The sequence below is a fragment of the Zonotrichia leucophrys genome, chromosome 4A (genome assembly GCF_028769735.1).
Source record: "Zonotrichia leucophrys gambelii isolate GWCS_2022_RI chromosome 4A, RI_Zleu_2.0, whole genome shotgun sequence".
In the NCBI taxonomy this organism is placed as follows: domain Eukaryota; kingdom Metazoa; phylum Chordata; class Aves; order Passeriformes; family Passerellidae; genus Zonotrichia; species Zonotrichia leucophrys.
In genome coordinates, this window is record NC_088174.1 from 7,874,444 (window position 1) to 7,895,119 (window position 20,676).

The following is a 20,676-nucleotide window of genomic DNA, read 5'->3' on the forward strand; positions in this document are numbered from 1 at the left end:
GATGTCCTAACATGTAGGATGAAATGTTCAGTGCTACATATTAAATGTTCTAAGCAGTGCAATGTGGTAACAGCCTTTGCTGCATTTGTGTGACATCTGCCCAGAGAGAGAGGTCTACTCACAAATCAACTTCTTTTCTCTAGGTACCTGCTGTCCTGCTTCCACCTGTGCCCCAGTCTGGGAAGGTCCAGCACTTGGCTCTGCTTTCCTGCCATGCCACAAGCACAAAAGGCATCTTGCACACCAGCATGGACTGAAGCTCAGGAATTTTCAAAGAAGTGAAAAAAAGTTATATTTTATATAATTCCTTGTCTGTGCCCTCTGTTGATTTCACTGGGCACCACTGAAAGAAGCCTGCTTCAATCATATTTACCCTCCCTGGCCCCTGGGGGATTTGTATCGTGGATAAGAACCCCTCAAGCCCTGTCCCCCTGTGCTCCCAAGCAGTGACAATCCTGCTGCTGCAGGGCTGTGGTCTCTGCCCTCCCTGCAGCCACACCTTTCCCTGCACCAAAGACGTGGAGATAAGTGGGTAATTCTCCTGGGCAATAAATGGAAGAATTTAAATTACTCTATGAGAACACTGAGTTCATGGAGGCATCTAGCCAGGCCACTGACATCACAAAAAAATCAAGGAAAAGGGAAGTTCATGGCATCTGCTTTTATATGGATGTTCTTGGAAGTCAATTTGTTTACACATGCAGGTCCCATAGACTGTGTTCAGAGCTCGAACAGCTCTTTATGTAGGAAATAGAGAAGTTGATGCAAAATGTCCTCTAAAACATTAATTACTCTGAAGATCACCTTAACAGTATTTTAGAGAGGTAAGATGGGGAACCTGACCAAAATTTTATACCAGCTTTCAAAACAAAATATAAACTCATAAATTGTCAGGCATTCAGCCCACAGTTTTAAAATAAATATTGCATAGACAGTTCATAAGATCCTACCTCAAAATGCTTCTGACATAACAAAAGTTAGACTTGGAGGACACAGAATATCCTGGAAACAAGTTGGAAGGAAATGCAGATCCACAACCATTTCTTTCAGGTATTGTTAGGCTTGCCAATGATTCCTGTGGCACAGGCAGACAGGAATCAGCCTGTCCCTGCTGGAGCAGAGTCCTGCTGGGCACTGCTCCGCCTGAGCCACGCTGGCTGTAACCAGGAGAGCAAGAGCGTTCCCTTCCACCGCAGATCCCTGGGAGAAAATCCCACAGGACACCCCGGGCATTTCAGCGGGGCTGCTGTTCGGACTGCAGCTGCAGGGCAGTGGGGACAATGGATTAATGCGATGGGAATAGCGGGTTTATCCCACAGGGATAGCGGGTTAATGCCACGGGGATAGCGGGTTAATGCCGTGGGGATAGCGGGTTAATGCCATGGGGATAGCGGGTTCATCCCGCGGGGATAGCGGGTTAATGCCGCAGGGATAGCGGGTTCATCCCGCGGGGATAGCGGGTTAATGCCGTGGGGATAGTGGGTTAATGCCATGGGGATAGCGGGTCCATCCCGCAGGGACAGCGGGATGATTCCATGGTTAATCCAGGCCCGCTCCCCGCGGCCCGGCGGCAGAGCGCCCTCTGGCGGCCCCGCTCCGGCTCGGCCCCGCTGCCAGGAGCGCGCTGGGAAAAGGCGACCCGGGAAAGGTGACCCGGGAAAAGGTGACCCGGGAAAAGGCGCCTTTTCCATCCTTCCCAGGGAAAATCCAGTGATGCCATGACTGAAAAGAGACGTTTTTCTCCTTCTCGCACGAGCTCAGTCTCTGCAGCATTGGGTCAATCTAACTCCATGCAAATAAGACACAAAACACCTGCAGAAAAATCCTCCCGGTGACAGCGGTGATAGGACAAAGGGGGTGGCTTCACACTGGCAGAGGACGGGGTAGATTAGAAAGCAGGAAGAAATTCTTCCCTGTGAGGGTGGTGAGCCACTGGCACAGGCCACCCAGAGAAGCTGTGGCCACCCTATCCCTGGCAGCGTTCCAGGCCAGGCTGGATGGGGCTCTGAGTAATCTGGACAAGTGGAAGTTGTCCCTGCCCATGGCAGGAGGGTTGGGTCAAGATGATTTCTAAGATCCCTTCCAAGCCAAACCATTCTATGACAATTCACTGATGATATGTTTCCACCAGTGATTTCTCTCATCAGAAAGGAATGGGAAAGTTGTTACTAATATCTTTACCTCTAAAATTTTCCATAGTAAAAGCTATTAATAGATCAGTTTTATCTTAGGGGTGTGTGTGTAACAACAAACCAGTAACAAGTAAAACTGATAGCAGGTAAAACGGACTTGTGATAAAGGATGAGGAAGGAGTCATCATTAGGGGAGTTTTTTCTCTTTGTTCCTGCTCAGTAACTTTAAATTACCTGATTTCCTGCACATCTGGACTTTGCCCAGAACAAAGGCTGAGGGGGTGTGATATAATGTGAAAACATACATAGTGTAGTCCTGTTGTTTCAGAAATAAGGTGGGCTGGAAAGTTCTGTTGATTTTATGGTAAAGTTGGAAGAGCAGATTCCAGTCAAGCAGGAGGCCTCCTTCCTCACCCCTGTGAACAGCTCTGCTGTCTCTGCATCCCCAAGTGCTCTTGGCTCTCAACACTGTGCTGGAATAACCACCTCTCTTCCAGGCTTTCCCAGTTCTGCCTAAAGGACATACAGCTCCACACTTTGCCCTGAGGAAATAGAGACAGGATGCTTCTGCTATGCTGATTAGAATCCTTTGCAAATTAAAAACTCATCTCACTGCAGTATTTTGTCCTCACTGTGTACAACACAGGTGACTGATTTATAAACCTTCTTTGCCACCACATAAATCATACTACCCACTAAGGTCCTACAACACAACTATGGGAAATAGTCTTCCAAAAATCACAATTTGTCTTTGAGAAAACTAAATGAATTAAGAAAAACAGGATTTCATTAATGTCTCATGAAGTACACTCACTCTCAGGTGATACATTTGTTGCTTTCAAGATTTAAAATATCCTTTTAGTTTTGGAAAAAACCCCAAACAAACGTGAAAATTTGGGGTCTGTTTTCAGAGCTCATACAGTTATCTTCTCTCTGGAGTCTGCTCTAACGGCTGAGGTGGTGACATCACAGTCACCAAGCATTCCATCCCCAGGTCCCAATTCCCTTCTCCTCAGCTGACCTCCAGCAGAACTGGCTGCCTTGCTGCCTTCACCCTGGGCCAGCTGGGGCCACCACTGATTGCAATTAATGCAGCTGGCATCACTTTTGCAGCCACATAAACCCAGAGCAATTCTTTCTTTATCCATCCAGTGTTAGTAAACTCCAAAACCAAATTTAAAAAGCAAGTTAATCTGAATTGTGATGTGCCAGCTGTTGTAGCCAAAATCACTTTCTCTAGAGGTAGAGCAAAAGCTTTGGTTCCTTTGCTACACATTTCCAGTAACACATTTAAGCACTATTGCAAGCACTGGCTCTGCCATGGCATCAGGAGGGTCCAGGCCATTGTAGTACAGCAAACCACTGCACTGCCAGTACTCCACAGCTCGTTTTTTATTGTGCTGTGTAATACCTATCAGGAAAACAAGCCTCAAGCCAAAGGATTCCAAATGCAGCTCCACCAAAGCACAGTTCAAGGAACTACCAAAGCAGACATGAACTTTGTACTAAAGCACTCACTGACAGGCTGACATAGAGGAACTCACAGAAAAAAAAGCTAAGCAATGCAGTATCAGAGAAAGGTTCTCAGACCTGTGCTGCAGCTGTGTGAAAGTGACTGCGCTGGGAATCAGGTTTTACAGGGAAGATGGAAGGTCAGTGAATGCCTCCTGTCCTGGTACATCTCTCAGTCTGAACTGAACTGGAAACACCTCGCTGTAACAATGGTCTCTGCCACCTTGAGAGAATGTGGGGATGCTGTAGATACAGCTGAGAGGGAAAGTGCAGGGAGCTGGGTGCAGTGCAGAGGGCGCACTTTACATGTCAAGACACTGATCACAGAAAAGGTTCTGAAGAAGGAGGCTGCGCTAGAATTGCCTTTTCCTTTGCAGCCCACAAACCGCACAGCCAACAGTGAAACGATTCCTCTTCCTTCTCCGCTGGAAGCAGGATCCCACGCTGTCAGTGCCAAGGGCGGGATCCCCAGCAGAGCTCCGGCCCCACTGCTCCCACGGGAACGGGGCCGGGCCAGGAGAGCGCTGGGCTTTGTCCTGGCACTGTCAGCGCTCATCAAACAACCACACGAGGGTGGTGTCGGCTCGAGAAACAAGGACACGCACCGAGCCCAGCTGGAAACCACCCCCAGGACACAGCCAAGTCGGAAATGTCCCTGACACCTGCTCCTTAATCAACGGTGTCAGGACAAAAAGAGTTCCCCAGTCTGCCCCTTCCAAGTGCAAAGCCTTCTTTGCACCCCACTCAAAGAGCAACCCCAGAGCTGAGGTTCCTGGGGAGCACCATTAACTGTGCCTTGCAGTCAGTGCTGTGTTCTCATCTCCTGCAGCCTGTGCTGCCAGGCCAGCACTGCCCCTCTGGGCAGGGACAAGGCTGAGGGGCTTTCCTATTGCAGAGGAGCCAGCATTAAACCTGAGCACGGCCTGGCAGGGCTGGAGCTGGGTCCAGCTGTCCGGGACTCGCTGCCCACCAACCGCCCCCACCCACCATGATCTGTTCTACAGGGACAAGGGACAAGTCTGTGCCAGGGGCCCTTGGATATCTCTATACCCATGGACAGAAGGCTCTGTGTGTGCAAGAGGCCCTTGGATGTGTCTGTATCCACGGACAAAAGGCTCTGTCTGTGCTAGAGCTTCCATAATGTCTGTGTACCCAAGGGTATGGGATGAACATGGACAGAGGAAGTCAATCACATTGCTTGCACACTCCTTCCTTTGTATACAAGACACACCTATGCACACCCCCATGTACGGATATATTAAAAGGACAGGGATGGATAGAGATTTCCCCCAGAGCTCTAGCTTTGGCATAACTCACCTTGTAAGCAGGCAGCCATGGGATTTTTCTTCCCAGCTCTGTATGAGCAGGTATCCAAGAGCTGGAGGAGCAGCATTCAGAAGCAGTTCAGGATTTCCAGGCTGGAAGTGGAGCTCACAACCATCCACATAACTCGCTGTATCCATCAGGATGGGCTGCTGGTTCTTTAGGAATGTGGCACGATGGAGACATGAGACTTGGAAAAATCCCAGCTCTCTGCGGATTTCCAAAGGGGAGCAGCAGAAACACTTTGTGTCTGCTTTGGGGACACACTGTCCAAAGAGCTGGGGTGGCAGAGGGTGGCCTGGGCTGGTAGCAGGTCAGGTCCTGTGTCTGTCACAACATAGAGTGGCACAGGACAAAACTAAAAGCGTGCACAACCACAGGGATGAAGACTTTCTGATGCTGCATATCCTATAGGAAAAGCTGCTGTCACACAATCCACTGGAATTTATAACTTTTATTTGCAATACTTTAGGTCCAAGTTTCAAACTGCAATATTTTTACACTCAAGACACAGTCATGCACAATCCATATTTCAATTTCCTATTGCTTCAACCACAATTTAAAATAACTTAATATTGGAAACAAAACCCAAAATCTTTAAAAAAAGGATGCTGAGGTCAATAAGATGGATCCATGCCATCAGCACATTTACAAAGTAAATAACTTAGTTCTCCTTTTAAAAAGATCAGTTACCTCTTAATCCAAAGTTACAGAAGATTTTTCACTACACATTTGTTTTTTGTTTTTCTCTTTCGTATTTTTTCTGTTTTTTCTTTTCTTTTTTCTTTTTTTTAAACAGATAACACGTCCTAAAAAAGGAATGTACAGCAAAATGAGATACATTTCTGATAAACAATGAAAATGTAGGCTCCTCCTCTGTTTACTTTTGTCTGGATACCCTGAAGAAAAAAATCTAGCACACACCAGCATAGGTGTAAACTGGTTGCTTTGGACTAAACTGGAGTTTAGCACTGGTGACATCCTGATCCAGTCAAGAGTTGCAGAATTCCTTTGCAGATCTCAAGCCATGTGTTTGCAGGCACAGCACCTGCAGTGCTGACGTGCCAGTGCACGAGAATAACTCTGCTAACGTTCCCCCACGGAATCTGGGCTCTGCCCAAGGAGGAGGTGCTGCAGTCCCTGGTTCCTGGCTCCCATGTGGAGCAGCTCCCTTCCTGCTGGCTGAGCTGCTCAGGCAGCCCCTGGCCCTGCAGGGCTGAGGCCTTTCCTTCCCCCTGGCTGCGCTACAGACGGATTTAGCAGCATTGATTAACATGGGCATACACAGAGGGACCAAAAGCAGTTGCCTTTGTACAGCTTAAGCTCAAAGGTCAGAAATCTCAAGAGACAAGGTGGAAGAGACTCACAGGCTGCCTGTTTGCTGTGCTGACCCACTTGTGACCAGCACAGTTTTGTGAGGCAGAGTGAGAAGAAGGGGCAGCTCTCACTCCCCCAGGCAGCCAAGGGACCCATCCAGCCCAGGGCCTGGGGCACTGTCAGCACCTGCTGCTTCAGCCACCAGTTCAGCTGTCCTTGAAAGCAACAACCAAATTCTCACTGGCTCCAGAGGGAGCAGCAGCAGAGCTTGAATTTGATCCCTAAGCCTGGGGCAGGGCTGGACACACACAGCATGCAGCAGCAAATGGACCTTTCAAAACAACCTCCTGCCACTATTCCCTCCCATTTGCAGTGGTGCCACACCAGCCTGAGGCATCTGGGAGCCCTCCATGCACTGACTTCAGATGGCAGCCCTGGGCTCCTGGAGATTTTACAATGAACAGAGGTGGGGGATCCCTCCCCATACCGAGTTTCTAGATGGAAAAGGCTGCTGTGACCAGGCAGCTCAAAGGACAGAGAAATGAGGGTCTCAACCACTTCATCTGTGCCAGTTACACAGTCTTGGCTAGCAGCCACTGAGCACAGGGGCAGCAAAGGGCACAGAAAGAGGGACAAAACTAGTCAAGTGCAGAGACTGGAAAGAGTGAGACCTGGGAGAAGTAACATGCTGCTTCATTCCACCCTTTTGGAAAGCTTTCTTGCTTCAAACCCCTGAGAGGCATGAAGGGCAGAGAGGAGGTTGCACATAAAGGATACTCATGTTTTCACACACTCACCCTCTCAATGTTCTAGAAGAAATTGGATGAAATGTATTCTTCTCCCCGAGTCATCTTGTTCAGCATGAGCAGCACAGCACTAGGAGCTAAAGGGGCTGAAGCCTTAGGCCACAAGAGCTGAGCAAGAAGAAACTTTTTGATCAAAATGGAGTTGCCAACATTGACCTAGCTGAATCCAGCAGACAGAATCACAGAATTGTAGAATACTTTATGTTGGAAAAGACCTCTAGATATCAGGGTCAGAACCTGTTCTAGTGGCTGGCATCCATAAACCTGTAACACCAGGGAGCTGTGATTCCAAGGTGTGTGCACATGGGTCTGACAGCTCTTCTGACCTGCATTCCAACCCAGGCCATGATGCCCAACCCTGCTCCTGCTGGCTCTGACCTAGGTTGGGTGAGGCAGCTGCTGCTCACAAGCCTCCAGCAGCTGCAAAGACGGTGCCACCAAACAGAGCAGAAGGTACCTTACACACAGGTGCTGCAGCTGATGTGTGTCTGCTTGGAAACTGTGCAGGGCAAAGTCACTGTGATCACAGGCTATTAAATCAATTAGCAGTTTCCAATATTATCAACTTTAACCAATGATATTGCCCTGTTTCCTCAGTCAGGGTCAGATTCTCACAGAACTCAAGTGCTTGCCTGGGGGGAGCAGCAGGAACAAGGTTTGCAGGCTTGTGCCCACGTGGCAGCCCAGAGGGCACTCATACAGAGAAATATGGGTATCCCTGCTCCTCTTCACTATAAAACCATTTTTTCTTTTGAGATAGCTCTTGAAACCAAAGTTACATGCAACTGTTGGTAGGCTCAGGCCAGTGATGGTTTGCAGGCATGTTGCACACCTAGGATTATGGCAATCAGCTCTAAACTGCATCCAAAGAGAGATGGATAAATAAGATTCTTCAAGTTTCAGTGAGAAAAATTAAATTACCCTGTCAGCTCAAGGACAGACACAAGCAAAGAGAGGTTTTGAAGATCCCTGAAGCGCAAATCACACTCAAAAAAAGCTTGGATGGTTTCTCTTGAAAGACAAAGGTTATCCTTTGTCTGCTTCCTGATAACATGGCATAAAATTGGAGATATTTACCTGGTATGGGGAGTGGAGAGGGAAAAAAAAAGGGGGATGAACATTTATATTTATAGGTGTTCATCAACCCATCATTAAGTTGCTGCACATCTGGGCATGAATGAATGGTCCAAGAGGAAGCAGGAACATCAGGAAGGTGCATGAACCACTGACTTGGCAGCACTTAGCAAGGCAAAGCTGGCACTTGAGTGCATTCCTAGGTGTCAAGCAAAGAAACACTGGCTCCTTCCTTTAATGGTAGATGTCACAGGGCTCTCTCTGGCTCTTTGCTCACTGGATTTGCTCAGGACTGGACTAAGAAATACAAATATTTACATGCTCAGTGTGAGGAATAGTCAGTAGCCACACCAAGGATTACATACTGGAAATAACTGCTGTATGGACAACAGAGTACAGTGACATTTCCTACAACTAGAGGACAGGAGACAGGTGCTTCCCTTCTCGTGGTGACTGGAGTGTGCTTCATTTTTGGTGGCAGGACATAGGGAAGGACTGACTCAAAGACCTGCCAAAGTGCAGCCACAGGCTTCAAAGAAACTCAGCACAAACCCTTGAGTTCTTTTGTGTGTAGTGGAGTGGCCAATCATTAGCCAAAGATGAAGAATAAATATATTTACAAAAGCACTGGACACAAGAAGTGAGAATGTAACCCTGGCCCAAGTTTGGGATCCAACCCTGAGAGCACTGTAAGATCCACCCCTGTGCAGGTTCCCAGGAGTGCATGCAGGAGTATGGAATTTTACATAGGTATGGTTATATTTTTTCTTTTTTCTTAAATAAATAAACTTTTCTGTGCTTCTCAAACTTCCCTGACTTTACTGCTACCATGCTTTTGTCCCAAAACACACTTAAACCACAGTGAGCTATTGGCTCATTTTCATGTCTTCATTGCAGGGATGGGAATCATAGTCAAGTTCTTGGTTAGGGTATTTCACTGTTTAATTTAAAAATGAAGACAATTAACCAATCTTTTAAAACCTTGGAATAAAAGTGTCTGAAACCCATTTTGCAACAGAAACAGACTATTTCTAATATTTCAAAAATATATATCACTAATTGCTTGATCTGAGGATAGCAGTCAGAAAACCCAAGGTGGCTCCAGAGATTTTACAGTATTTGTCTCTTTCCTTTCTGCAAGGCCAATGCTCTTGTCAATCCTAATATCCTCTGTGAGCCTGTAAATAATGTACAAGACTTGACCCCCTCAGGACTGGATTTTTGTGGGTTTGTGTTGTTGGTTTTTTTAAAAATACTTGTGTCTTTTCTATATGTAATATCCAGGCTGGGAGGATACAAACAGAGCTGCCATCTTTCAGTACCAGTGAGTGTGAATCAGCACCAGAGACTGTTCCAAGCACAGAGCCACAGGGATACTGCAGAACATTCCCTGCCTCTCATTCAGTCTCAGCTGGGCAGGTACAGTCCATGCTGAAAACAGCCACAGCAGAGATTATTTCTGCTGAATCTTGTCTGCCTCCCAGGAATTGGTTTTAAAAGAAAAATCTCTAGATTTGCTGATGCAAAGTAAAAGGAATATAGTATTTAATAAAATTAAAAGTAAGGCCTCTTAGGACAGCAGCTGTCTTTAAAAAGTCAGTGCCAACAATATTCTGTATGCTGAAGCATACACTGATTAGAAAAAAAAAGCTACCATTTGATTTCCTTATATTTCATACCTGCTGTCTTCTGGAAAGTCGTGATGGTGGGGTTTTTTTTTAAGTAGAGATGCTGAAATACTTATAGGTAAAGGAAAAAAATAGGAATTTCCCCCTTCCCCAATCAAATAGAGTAGTTTGTCAACAAAAGTATTTAGACGGTATGTCCAGCAAACATGTGCATTACAAAGTGCTTTCCTTTTAAAGGATGGTTGTCTGTTCTTTTGTGGATAGGAAAAAATAAAATACATACTGGAAACAGAAACTGTCACTCATTTCTTCACTTCTTACAGGAATACAAACATATTTCATCCTGCTGAATGCTTTACACATTGAGAGCAGCCCATCTCCAACCCAAATTACTCTTTCACAAGGAAGCTTCTCCTACAGACACAGATCTTGAGCTGACAGACAAAAATGGGACCTCACAAGAGAAACAAAGTCTTCTAAACAGAGCAGAATCATTCATGTTGGAAAAGATTCTGAGCTCATGGAGTCCAACCATCAACCCAGCACTGCCATACCCACCACTAAACCTGTCTCCAAGTGCCCTATCTACAAATCTTTTTAAATCCCTCCAGAGATGGTGACTCACCCTCTGCCCTGCACAGCCTGCTCCAATGCTTGACCATCCTTTGGGTGAAGAGATTTTTCCTATATCCAATCTAAACCTTCCCTGGCGCAATTTGCAGCCATTTCCTCTTGTCCCATTGCTTGTTATTTGGGAAAAGAGCGATTCCCCTACAGCTCCAACCTCTTTTCAGGTAGCTGGATACTGCTGGCTCATGTTCAGCTGCTCTCAACAAGCACTCCCAGGTCTTCTCCCACCTGGCATTTCCCAGCCACTCTTTCCCAAGCCTGGAGCTGCAGGGGGTTGCTGTGACAGGATCTGATGCTCTGCCTTGTTGAACCTCATCCAACTGGCCTTGGACCAACAATCCAGCCTGTCCAGATCCCTCTGCAGAGCCTTCCGGTCCCCCAGCAGATCAACACTCCAACCAGCTTGGTGTTACCTGAGGGTGCCCTTGATCCCCTCATCCAGATCACTGACACAGATACTGAACACAACTGGCTCCAGCACCCAGCCCTGGTGAATCACTACTGACAGCCCCGGCTGGATGTCACTCCATTCGCCATGGCTCTCTGGCCCCAGCCATCCATCCAGGCTTTTTTCTCTGGGAGAGAGTGAACAGTGTACCCATCCATCCAAGGCATGAGCAGCCAGTTTCTCCAGAAGAAAGCTGTGGGAAACACTGACACAGGGTTTACCAAATTCCACACATCCATAGCTGTTCCCCTAGGCAGGTCATGCTGTTGTAGAAGGAGATCAGGCAGGTCAGGCAGCACCTGCCTATCACAAACCCACACTAGATGGGCCTGATCCCACTGATGTTCTGTATGTGCACTCCAGATGATCTGCTCCATGACTTTTCCCAGCACTGAGGTCAGGGTGACAGAGCTGTAATTCCCAAGATTCTCCTTCCAGGTCTTTGTGTAGATCAATGTCAATTTGCCCCAGTCCAATCACGTGGGATCTCATCTTTAGCCAGGACTGCTGGTAAATGATGGAAAGGGGCTCAGTGAGCTTGGATACTCCTGTCCTCATTTACCTCCTGCTGTAGCTCTAGCCAAAGTGGAGGAGTTCCTCTCCTGGGCACATGTCCCACAGCTGTACTCATGCTGCTGCCACCAGGACTGGCCTAAGAGCAGGGCACAGCCTGCAGCTGACACCTGGCTGGCAGCCCAATCTCACCAGAGCTCTGTCTGGGTCACTGCATGGATTGTGGTGGCTGCAGGACTTCGAGAAACCATGGCTTTCTGTTGGGTGGACACCATTGCTCCCTGGTCAAGCTGGCAGGGCTTCAGCACCTTCCTGCACACCCTTCTACACCATTTGCTGTGTTATGGCCTGTTACCCTGTCCTGGCCACTCTCACTCCCCAGGGGCTTCTTTTATGGGGGGAAAGCTTGGCTGCCATTGATCCAGCTCCTGTCAACCACTGTCGCTCCAGCTGGGGGCTCCTGGCAGCCCCCTCAGCTCCTCCCGACGTTCCTCCCGTCCAGGAAAGCAGAGCTGTGTGTTAACTGCCATCTGAAAAACTGGACCTGTTGTGCTCCCCGGGAAATGAAGACAAGTTAATTTCTGCTTAGCTGTGGTAACTCAGGGAGGGCTGCCAAGGACACTGCCAAGGACACTGTGGTGGGAAGGGCAGCAGCGGTAAGGACACTTGCGACACTCGCGAGCGACACAAGGACTGCAACTAAACAGGATGCCAAAGCCAGACATGCTCCTGGCCTGATTCTAAAGCAGCCCAAGCATCCTTCATTCCTGCTGGCCAGACATGAAGGTGGTGAGCAGCTTAAAGGCTACTTAACCCTTGGCAGGACCAGGCCAACGTGAAGATCTAGAGCAGAAAGCTGTTTTACTGTGGGGTTTTTTTGCTCACTGGGTGCATGTTGCTTCAGTTGCTGTTTTGAAGGTCTTGCATGAGTTGTACTCCTAAAATACAGCAACAAATATGCCATGCAAATGCTTTTACTGAGTGAAGCCACACTATGTCTTTCAGAAACAAATAAATAAAAAACAAATTGCATACTGAAAGTATTTTGCTCCCTTCCAAATCTGCTGACTAGTCAAGCACAATCCTCAGGCACATCCCCAATTCCATCTCTTGCAGGAACTCAAGAGCTTCATTGCGGAGTGCTTGCCATACGTAGGACAGCAGAAAGCAGGCTGGCCTGGTGCCTCCAAGTAATTCTGCAATTAATTCCACTTTGCATTTCACACCTTTGTTCTTGCTCAGTGCACAGCTCCAGGTTTTAAGGCGCTTTCTTCCCGAGCTGGCTGCTGCACTGGTTCCTGCAGATCTGAACTGTGCAGGTTGTTCCCTGTGTCAGCCTTGGCTCCCAGGGCAGAACTCCTGTGCCTAAAGGATGCTCACCTGTGCAGGAGCCTGCAGAGCAGCCTGGTCCCCCCCCTCTGCTGAGAATTCCACAGACACTAGGAACCCTTCCCAGGAGCTACAAGACAGCTGGAAGAAGAACAGGTACCCTCAGAAGCGACTCCACCGCTCTGCTCTGTTTGCTCTTCTCTACTCCTGCAGAGACTCAGGATGGCCAATCCCACCAGGCTGTGCCTTTCTCAGCATGGCCACAATTTCCCTGGAGAACAGCCCCCACCCAGTTTGGCTCTGAGACAGGAGGATTAGTCCTGTCCCAGGAAGAGGCACCCATGGCCAGGCTGCTGCCTCTTGTCGTTCCCAGTGCCTCCTTCCAGCCTGGCTCTGCCGATGCTCAGGGTGCTCTGGGCTCTGCCAGGGCTCTGCTGGGGCTCAGCCCCAGGCACGGCTGGGCCCACTCTCCCCTCACATTGCTCTGACAGCTTTGCATCAGACAAACCTGTTCTGAGCACATCAACTGATCTTTGTGCTGTTTCAGCTGAGTCAGACTCTCACCCGGGCAGAGGTTGCAGTCAGGGGTACAAATGCAATTGGCAAGAACCGAACCACTACACAGTCCCAGCTGAACGCCTTATCTCCACAGGATGCTTTGTCTGTCCCATCTTCATTCCTTTTTGGTTGGAAATGCAATTGCACTTTCTTCCTCATGTAGAAGTACCACAACTGGGCAAAAACTGGCAAGTGGGCCATTTTCAAAAGGCAGTCTGGAGTTGATGAATGAAGAATTGCCCTTTTCCAATTCCAAACCATACCAAAACCCCATAAACACGACTTTACATCGTTAAGAAAGAACTGACAATTTAAAAGTGAATGTACAGCTTATTCACAGGGTGAGAAGGAAGGGAATCTTCCAACTGAATTTGCTTTACCTTGGAAATGATTGAGGCAGCAAAGCATTTTCTGTCATTACCTCTCTGTCCTTAGCCCCGATTCATCTTAAAAATAAATTAAGGAGCCAGAAAGCAGGAAGCAGACAAATGATAATTTTTTTTACTCCTTGAGGAACTGGGGTGGTCCTACCACCATGACTGTGACCGTTGGTTTGTTCATCCATCCATCTGTCCCGCAGCATGAGAGTTGAGGTTTTGCAGAGTTTGTGTTCTCAGTCCTGCTCTGAGCTGGCAGGGCACAAAGCCGACCTGCAGTGCTAGCGGCTGCTGTTCTTAATTGCTTCCTTCGCCGCAATGATCAGAGGAGTCAGGCTCGAGAGTGGCTTGGCTAGTTTTAAAAATGGATGCTGCCCAAAGGGAAAGAAACAAGAAAGGTACCATTACTTTCCAAACTCAATTCCTCACAGACTCAATCAGGATTCCACTCGTTACGAGAAATACTCAGAAACAGGAATGAGAGGACCATCTGCACTTCCACCTTCACGTCCAGGACACTGCTATCACAGGCAAACAGGGCCCACACACCTGTCAATCCATTTTTCCAGGTGTCTTCAGCTTGCTGGGATTTTTGCCCTGCCAGTGCTCTGGGAATGCTGCTTGCTGCCCCAGAGCTTTGTTCTTTCAGGAAACTCAAAAGACTCACTTAGGTTCCCCCTTTCTAAAGACACAGAATGTGTTAATTGTCAAAAAAGATGTGTGTAAGTCACTCCTTAGGAAACTCCAATACCTCTAAGAAATGTGTAACCCAGTAGCGTTTAGGCTCATGTGTTTTCTGAAGACCTGTACTGAGGTACAGATTTTCAGCAGCAAGTCAAGAGCAGGGAGACAACTGGCAGAGTGCTGATGGACTCAGCTCTGGCTTGCAGGGAGAGCAGTGTCTACCTTTCCATCCCCTGCCCCCCCTGTGCTGGCTGGCACCTTCCTTCCCAGCAGGGACAGTCAAGTGGCATATTCTGCTGCTCCCTCTCTGCCACAAAACCTGGCAGCAAACCTCAAGCACCTTCACTGTGCCAGGAAGCAAACGGCTGGGATAAGTCCTGTTCAGCTTTACCTGAACAGGTAAAGCTTTTTTCTGCTTTGGGTGGCAGAAACCTCTAAAAATGGAGCTTGGTGGCAGAAACCTCTAAGACAGGAGCAGGAGGGACAAGCTGAGGTGCCCTCTGAGGCTCATGGTGATCTCCCTATAGCCTCCTCCTTCCCACAGCCAAATCTCTGACAGCTTGGTTGGGACTGCTTTTACCAGGTTCCTCCCCCACCATCACCATTTCAGGCTTCCATACCTGGTATCATTCTACTTCTTTTGTCAAGAATTAAAACTGAATTTGCTCCCAAAAGTACAAAACAGGGCCACAGAAATAACCAGGAGACAGAAAATATCTCCTCTGAGGAAAGGCAGAGAGAGCTGGGCTTGTTCAGCTTAGAGAAGGGGCAGGTCCTGGGGAGACCTCACTTTGCAGCTCTCCAATACTTCAAGGGGGCTTGTAAGAAAGTTGAGGACACATTTTTTAGCAGGGCCTGTTGCAACAGATCAAGAGGGACTGGTTTTCAACCCAAAGATGATCAATTTAGATTTGATCTAATTAAGAAATTGTTTACAAGGAGAGTGGTGAAACACTGGTACAGGTTGCCCAGGGATGTTGTAGGTGGAAGTCCATCTCTGGAAACATCCAAGGTCAGACCAGATGGGGCTCTGAGCGACATGACCTAGTTTAAGAGATCCCAGCTCAGTCAGACTAGATGACCTTTAAAGGTCTCTTCCAACCCAAACCATTATAGGATTCTACTTAGTTTTCATTTGAAAGCACCAAGACTGGAGCTTAATAAGTGGGGGAGCCACCTGATGCCTTTATTTGATGAGAAAACTGATCCCTTGGACATCAGCTGCAGCTGTTTTCCATCCTACCTGCAGAAGTTCCTTGGCAGAGCCTCGCCTGTCCACGTCCATCTCCAGGCAGCAGTTGAGGAAGTCTCGGAACACGGCCGAGAGTCGCTCTGGGTTCTGCAGCTCTGGTGTCCCATTTGTAGCTATCAGATACAGTGCCTGGAGACAAAGCACACACAACACTGTTTCATTCATACCCAGAAATACTCACACCCCCTATTTTTAAGCTCCAATCTCCACTGGCAGTTTCTTCCCTGGCAGAGGGCTGGAGATGACTTTCATACATCAAGAACAACAACAAAACCCCCCTCAAAAACCCTGATGCAGTCACAGCTATTCCAGCATCAAAATGATCTTGCCTTGACAGCTGATTTCATTGGCCGACTTGGTTAGTAGGAACTACATCAGCACATTTTACTTCTTTAAGTACTGACACAGCTTTACAGGCTATTTTAAAGAGTCAGTGTGGTCTAAATATATTATTTCAAAGGATTATTACACAAAATGCATCTGTGCAGTGCTCACTGGTCTCACAAGTTTTTTGATCTGTTCTTGATAAAAAATGGTTACTGGATAAAAAAGAAAAAGAAATCCATCAGCTTATACCTTGGGTAAAAAACCCGAAATATTTGCAGTCTCATGCTCAACAGACATGTCAAGCTGCATGCACAAATATATTATGATGAAAAGGCATAATTGGTAGACAGGGCCCACCTTCAACTATCTTTCAGCAGTCTCTAAAATTCCAAATCAGCTTGACTTATGTGGGAAAACTTTTAATAGTCTCATCAGAAAAAGGAGTAATTCCATCCCTATGGTAACCTCCACTGATTTTAATACTCAAGTAAATGTATTAATGACATCCCCATCCCAGACACTGCCAGGCAGGAAACAGGAGTTTTGGCAGCTGGACTACTGAAGGCTTAGTGACATGGAGAAAGTGACTTGGGCTAGAAAAGAAAAATGTTCACTATATATTACAAGAAATCCAACAACTAGTGTGCGCTATCAGCTAAAAGAATTTTGCTGTAAAAAGCAGTCTTGCTTTATAAGCTCTTCTGTTCAGAGGCAGCTGTGACCTCTTACACAGATCTCAAGTATATCTGACTGTGAATTTGGTCAGAAATAGGAAATCCAGTTATCTTTCTAACAGCTGACCTGAGGCTTCTTGAGGAGTCCTAATCAACATTTCAGATAAAGGAAGCAGGGAATTTTCAGCATCCAGATCAACAACACAAATTCTTTTCACCTGCTTTTACTGCCTCATACAAGGCAACTGTGTTTTTTGCAAGTGAAATATGGGTTCACAGGAAACAGAAGCAAAACTGTGATGTGCAAAGGTCTCTGCTGCTACAACAGGGCTGCAGTGAAGAGGCCTAATGCCACCCTGCCACTGCAGTGCACTCTGCTTATTCAGCACCACTCTGAATCCAAACCTGTTTATTTCTTATCCACCATAACAAGGTGACACAGTGTGCAACACTACACATGTGTGCCTGGAACCAAAAACCCCAGGCCACCTATCAAACCAAAGGAAGTCTTCCAAGAAAATTTAGGAACCTTCTTCAAAAAGTGTGAAACACTTGTATAATTGAAAGAGTGAAATTTGTATAATTGGCGCATTCTTTTCTTAAGCAGCTGGGAGGTATGTCCTGACCCTTCTGCAGTTTCTTCTGTCAGTCTGCAACACACAGTCTGGATGCCACAAATCAGAGAAAGCACAGAGAAACCTTACAGCATGGAAAAGCTAAAGATCATGCTCTATTTTAATTCCAACCTTAACAAAACATATGTATGTATGTATACATATAGGTAATAATTAATTTTCTCATAAATTACCACAGGAATTAACTGTGCAGCATTTCGTTTCAGCTGTCAGTCATGAGGTTTTATCCTGATATACATTCCCCCACTACTACATACTCATTTGGTGTAAGAACTGGCCACTGCATTTTAGGATATTAGGATAAAAGTGAAAACTTCAAAATACACTAGTTTTCTACAAGTATCTGTGCTAAAAGATACTTTTAGAAATGTGTTTGATAATAAACAATTGCATTATTAGAACAGTGATCTTTCCTGGAAGGCTCAGGTAATCAATCAGCACTGGTCTGACACTGAAGAGAGTTTTGTGCCTGCAGGTACAGCTCCAATGCTTATCATAAAAATTCTCCAACTGGAGAAGCATGGCACTTAAAAATTTTTGTCATTTGGAGATACAGCTCAAAAAGGGCAAAAAGAGTTCACAAAGAGCATGAGAAATTTCAAGCATCACTGAAGGCTGAAGGGGCAAGTTTCTGCACAGGTACATGTCACTTTGCCTCTGAGCTTCTCACAGAGATGCAACCAAAGCTACAGCAGATGCTGACGTGCTGTAGGAACATTTTTAGAAGTGGGCCTTTGTAGAATCAGTTCAAAGTGATGTGAATGGCATTTTATCTCATGGAAGACAAAATATGGCACAAATTAGAAAGACAACAGTATCTGATATTTCACCCTACCCTGAGAGGATTTTCATTAAGGTATGGAGGTTCTCCTTCCACCATTTCTATTGCCATGATCCCAAGTGACCAGATGTCCACCTTGGGGCCATATGCTTTTCTTGTTACAACTTCTGGTGCCATCCAGTAAGGAGTCCCCACCATTGTGCTCCGTTTACTCTGCTCAGGGGTGATCTGAGCACAGAAGCCAAAATCAGCTGAGGAGAAAAACAAATACTGTTAAAGCCAGCTTGAATTACAAAATCAAGCAAAAGAACCCCCACTCTAAGTCTGAGAATGCACTGTGAAATCTAGCTGGAAAAGTAGCTATGCTGTGTTTCCTCAGGGCTGTAGCCAAGGTAATATGGAATTGGCCACTTAAAGAATCCCTCATGTTTCATCCACTGGCTTTTACTTAATCAGTTGAAGCTTTAAGCTGTAACTCCCTCCACTCTGGAAGGGCCATACACAAAGCAAAGCCACTCTTACACCCTGTTTCTCTCTGGACCTCTCTGCACATTGCAGCTGTGCCCTCACAGCAGGGTCCAGGTGCTCCCACCAGCACCACTTTTGGAGAACTGGCTACCACTCAAAAGGAATCCCCCATCCCACATCCAGGAATGCTGCATGTGACCAGGAATACCTACTCAATTTGACAGATCCGTCCATCCCAAGAAGAATATTGTCACTTTTGATGTCTCTGTGGATCACTTGGTTGGAATGAAGGAAATCCAGGGCTTGCAGGCACTGGTAAGAGAAAAAAGAAATGTAAGGACAAAAATTCATTACATGATTTCATCACACAAGACAGGAAATGGGTTTATGAGATTTCCTTTCCAGGGGAGTGGTGAGGAATGGCAGAACACAGTGCAGCCAAGGGAAGAGCTTGTTGCTCCAACCCTGTTACAGTCATGTCATTCTAGGAGAAGCTTTTGAAAGGGAAACATCAATTGTTGCTACAGGCTGTCCCTGCAAACACAGACAGAATGACTGCTGCTGCAGTGGAGCTGCTCTTTCTTCTCCATACAATGACAACACCACAGAAGCAGAAGCATCACCTTGTCCATGCAAACAGAAGCACAAGTGGATCCCTCACCTCCCGACAGACAGCAGCAATCTGTCCTTCATCCATACACGTCTCGGTGACAACATCAGTTAAAGAGCCTCCAGCCAAGTACTCCATCACCACCCACAGCTCATCACCTACAAGGTAACTGAAAGGAGACAACAATGCTGTGGAGATGAATGTGCACAGCCAAACTAATGAATAATCATAACCTACAACTGATTCTTGTCTCCAGGTCACTTGCAAATGAAGACAGAATAAAATGAAAAGGACATTCATTCCAGGCTACACAGCTCTGGGAATCTGCACAGTGGAAAAAGGAGATCTCTTAGGTGACAAGCAAGGGAAGAATGCACTTAGTAAGATAAGCAAGCAAAGATAAATCTGGAACCAGGACACATGCCACCAGCTAGCTCATCATCTTAACTCATGAATTCCACCCCTAACCCCAGGAATGAGGCAACATAACTTTCAAAGATATCCATGGGAGGAGAGTGTGCACCACTGAGGACAGAAGTCGGTCCAATGTTTGGAAAACCTTGCAAAACATACATTCAGAAACAGCAAAGGCCATTAAAACACTGTCAAATTAGGTGTTTCTGGAAACAAGAACTTAGTCTTCCTGACATCCCCAGCAATGGAAAACAGCAGAAACCACCCAAAGGAAAGAATTTCTAGGAAAGAATTTCTTGCCAGCACTTTGCACAAGAAACAGAAAATCTGATCAACTTTGAAAAAAAAAAAACCCAGAACAACAAAACAACAAAGAAATACCTGGACTATGGAGCTGACAGACTGTTGTTTTAGTAAGATATGGCTGGTCAAGGTTTTTGAAAAATGACTTCAAACTATGCATGCCAGAACAGACTAATGCAGAGCCAATGCAATCTCCTCCCATCCACTGGAGATGTGTAGAGAAAAAATAAAGAGCTCCATGTTCTGCAGTGATCAAAGGGTTTTTTTAACCTTTGGCCTGCAGTGTGTAAATGAACATTCACATGGTAATACAGAACAACTTACCTGTCTAAATAGTTAACAATATTGGGATTCTTATTTTCCCTCATGACCAGGATTTCATTGATAATTAGTTCCTTTTTGGGCTGCTGTTGGAGATTCATTTGCTTTATGGCCACCTAAAATGACATTAAAAACCATTAACCTGAGTAGTCTATTGCACAAGATCAGACTGAACATGCAGTGGACAGTTCCATGATTTTTGATTGTATCATCTGCTATTCTTGATTACATAACAAAGCAAACACAGACATACATTATGGATGTTGTTCCACAGGAAAAATAACAAGAATAATAATGGGGAACAGAGACAGAACAATTTCTAAACCAATACATTTATACTGGCAATAAAAATTATCTACTTTTTATTGGCACAAAAGCTTGTTGGGATTTCTTAGCAGATTTCTCTCCATAAAAAAAAACATTCAGGGATAATGCAACATGGTACCAGGGTGGGATCAACAATACTGAGGAGAGCACCAACTTGTTCTGAAGACAGAGCAAGTAAAAAAATTCATCTCTTAAAACTGGACTTATAAGCTATGGGTGAAGCATCCAGCCAA

General features: G+C 46.2%; 1 protein-coding gene across 6 annotated transcripts in view; it reads right to left on the reverse strand.

Annotated features, from left to right (window-relative positions):
* Positions 1-5,406: 5,406 nt before the first annotated feature.
* Positions 5,407-20,676, reverse strand: part of PAK3 (p21 (RAC1) activated kinase 3) — a 124,635-nt gene continuing 109,365 nt past the window's right edge. For all 6 annotated transcript variants that reach the window (XM_064713295.1, XM_064713296.1, XM_064713294.1 and 3 more), the window contains exons 10-15: positions 20,120-20,232; positions 19,130-19,247; positions 18,681-18,780; positions 18,055-18,251; positions 15,575-15,712; positions 5,407-14,018 (exon numbers count right to left, since the gene is read on the reverse strand). In XM_064713295.1, coding sequence (XP_064569365.1) covers positions 13,929-14,018; positions 15,575-15,712; positions 18,055-18,251; positions 18,681-18,780; positions 19,130-19,247; positions 20,120-20,232 — 756 coding nt within the window. In that variant the 3' untranslated portion in view covers positions 5,407-13,928. The remainder of the gene's footprint in view (positions 14,019-15,574; positions 15,713-18,054; positions 18,252-18,680; positions 18,781-19,129; positions 19,248-20,119; positions 20,233-20,676) is intronic.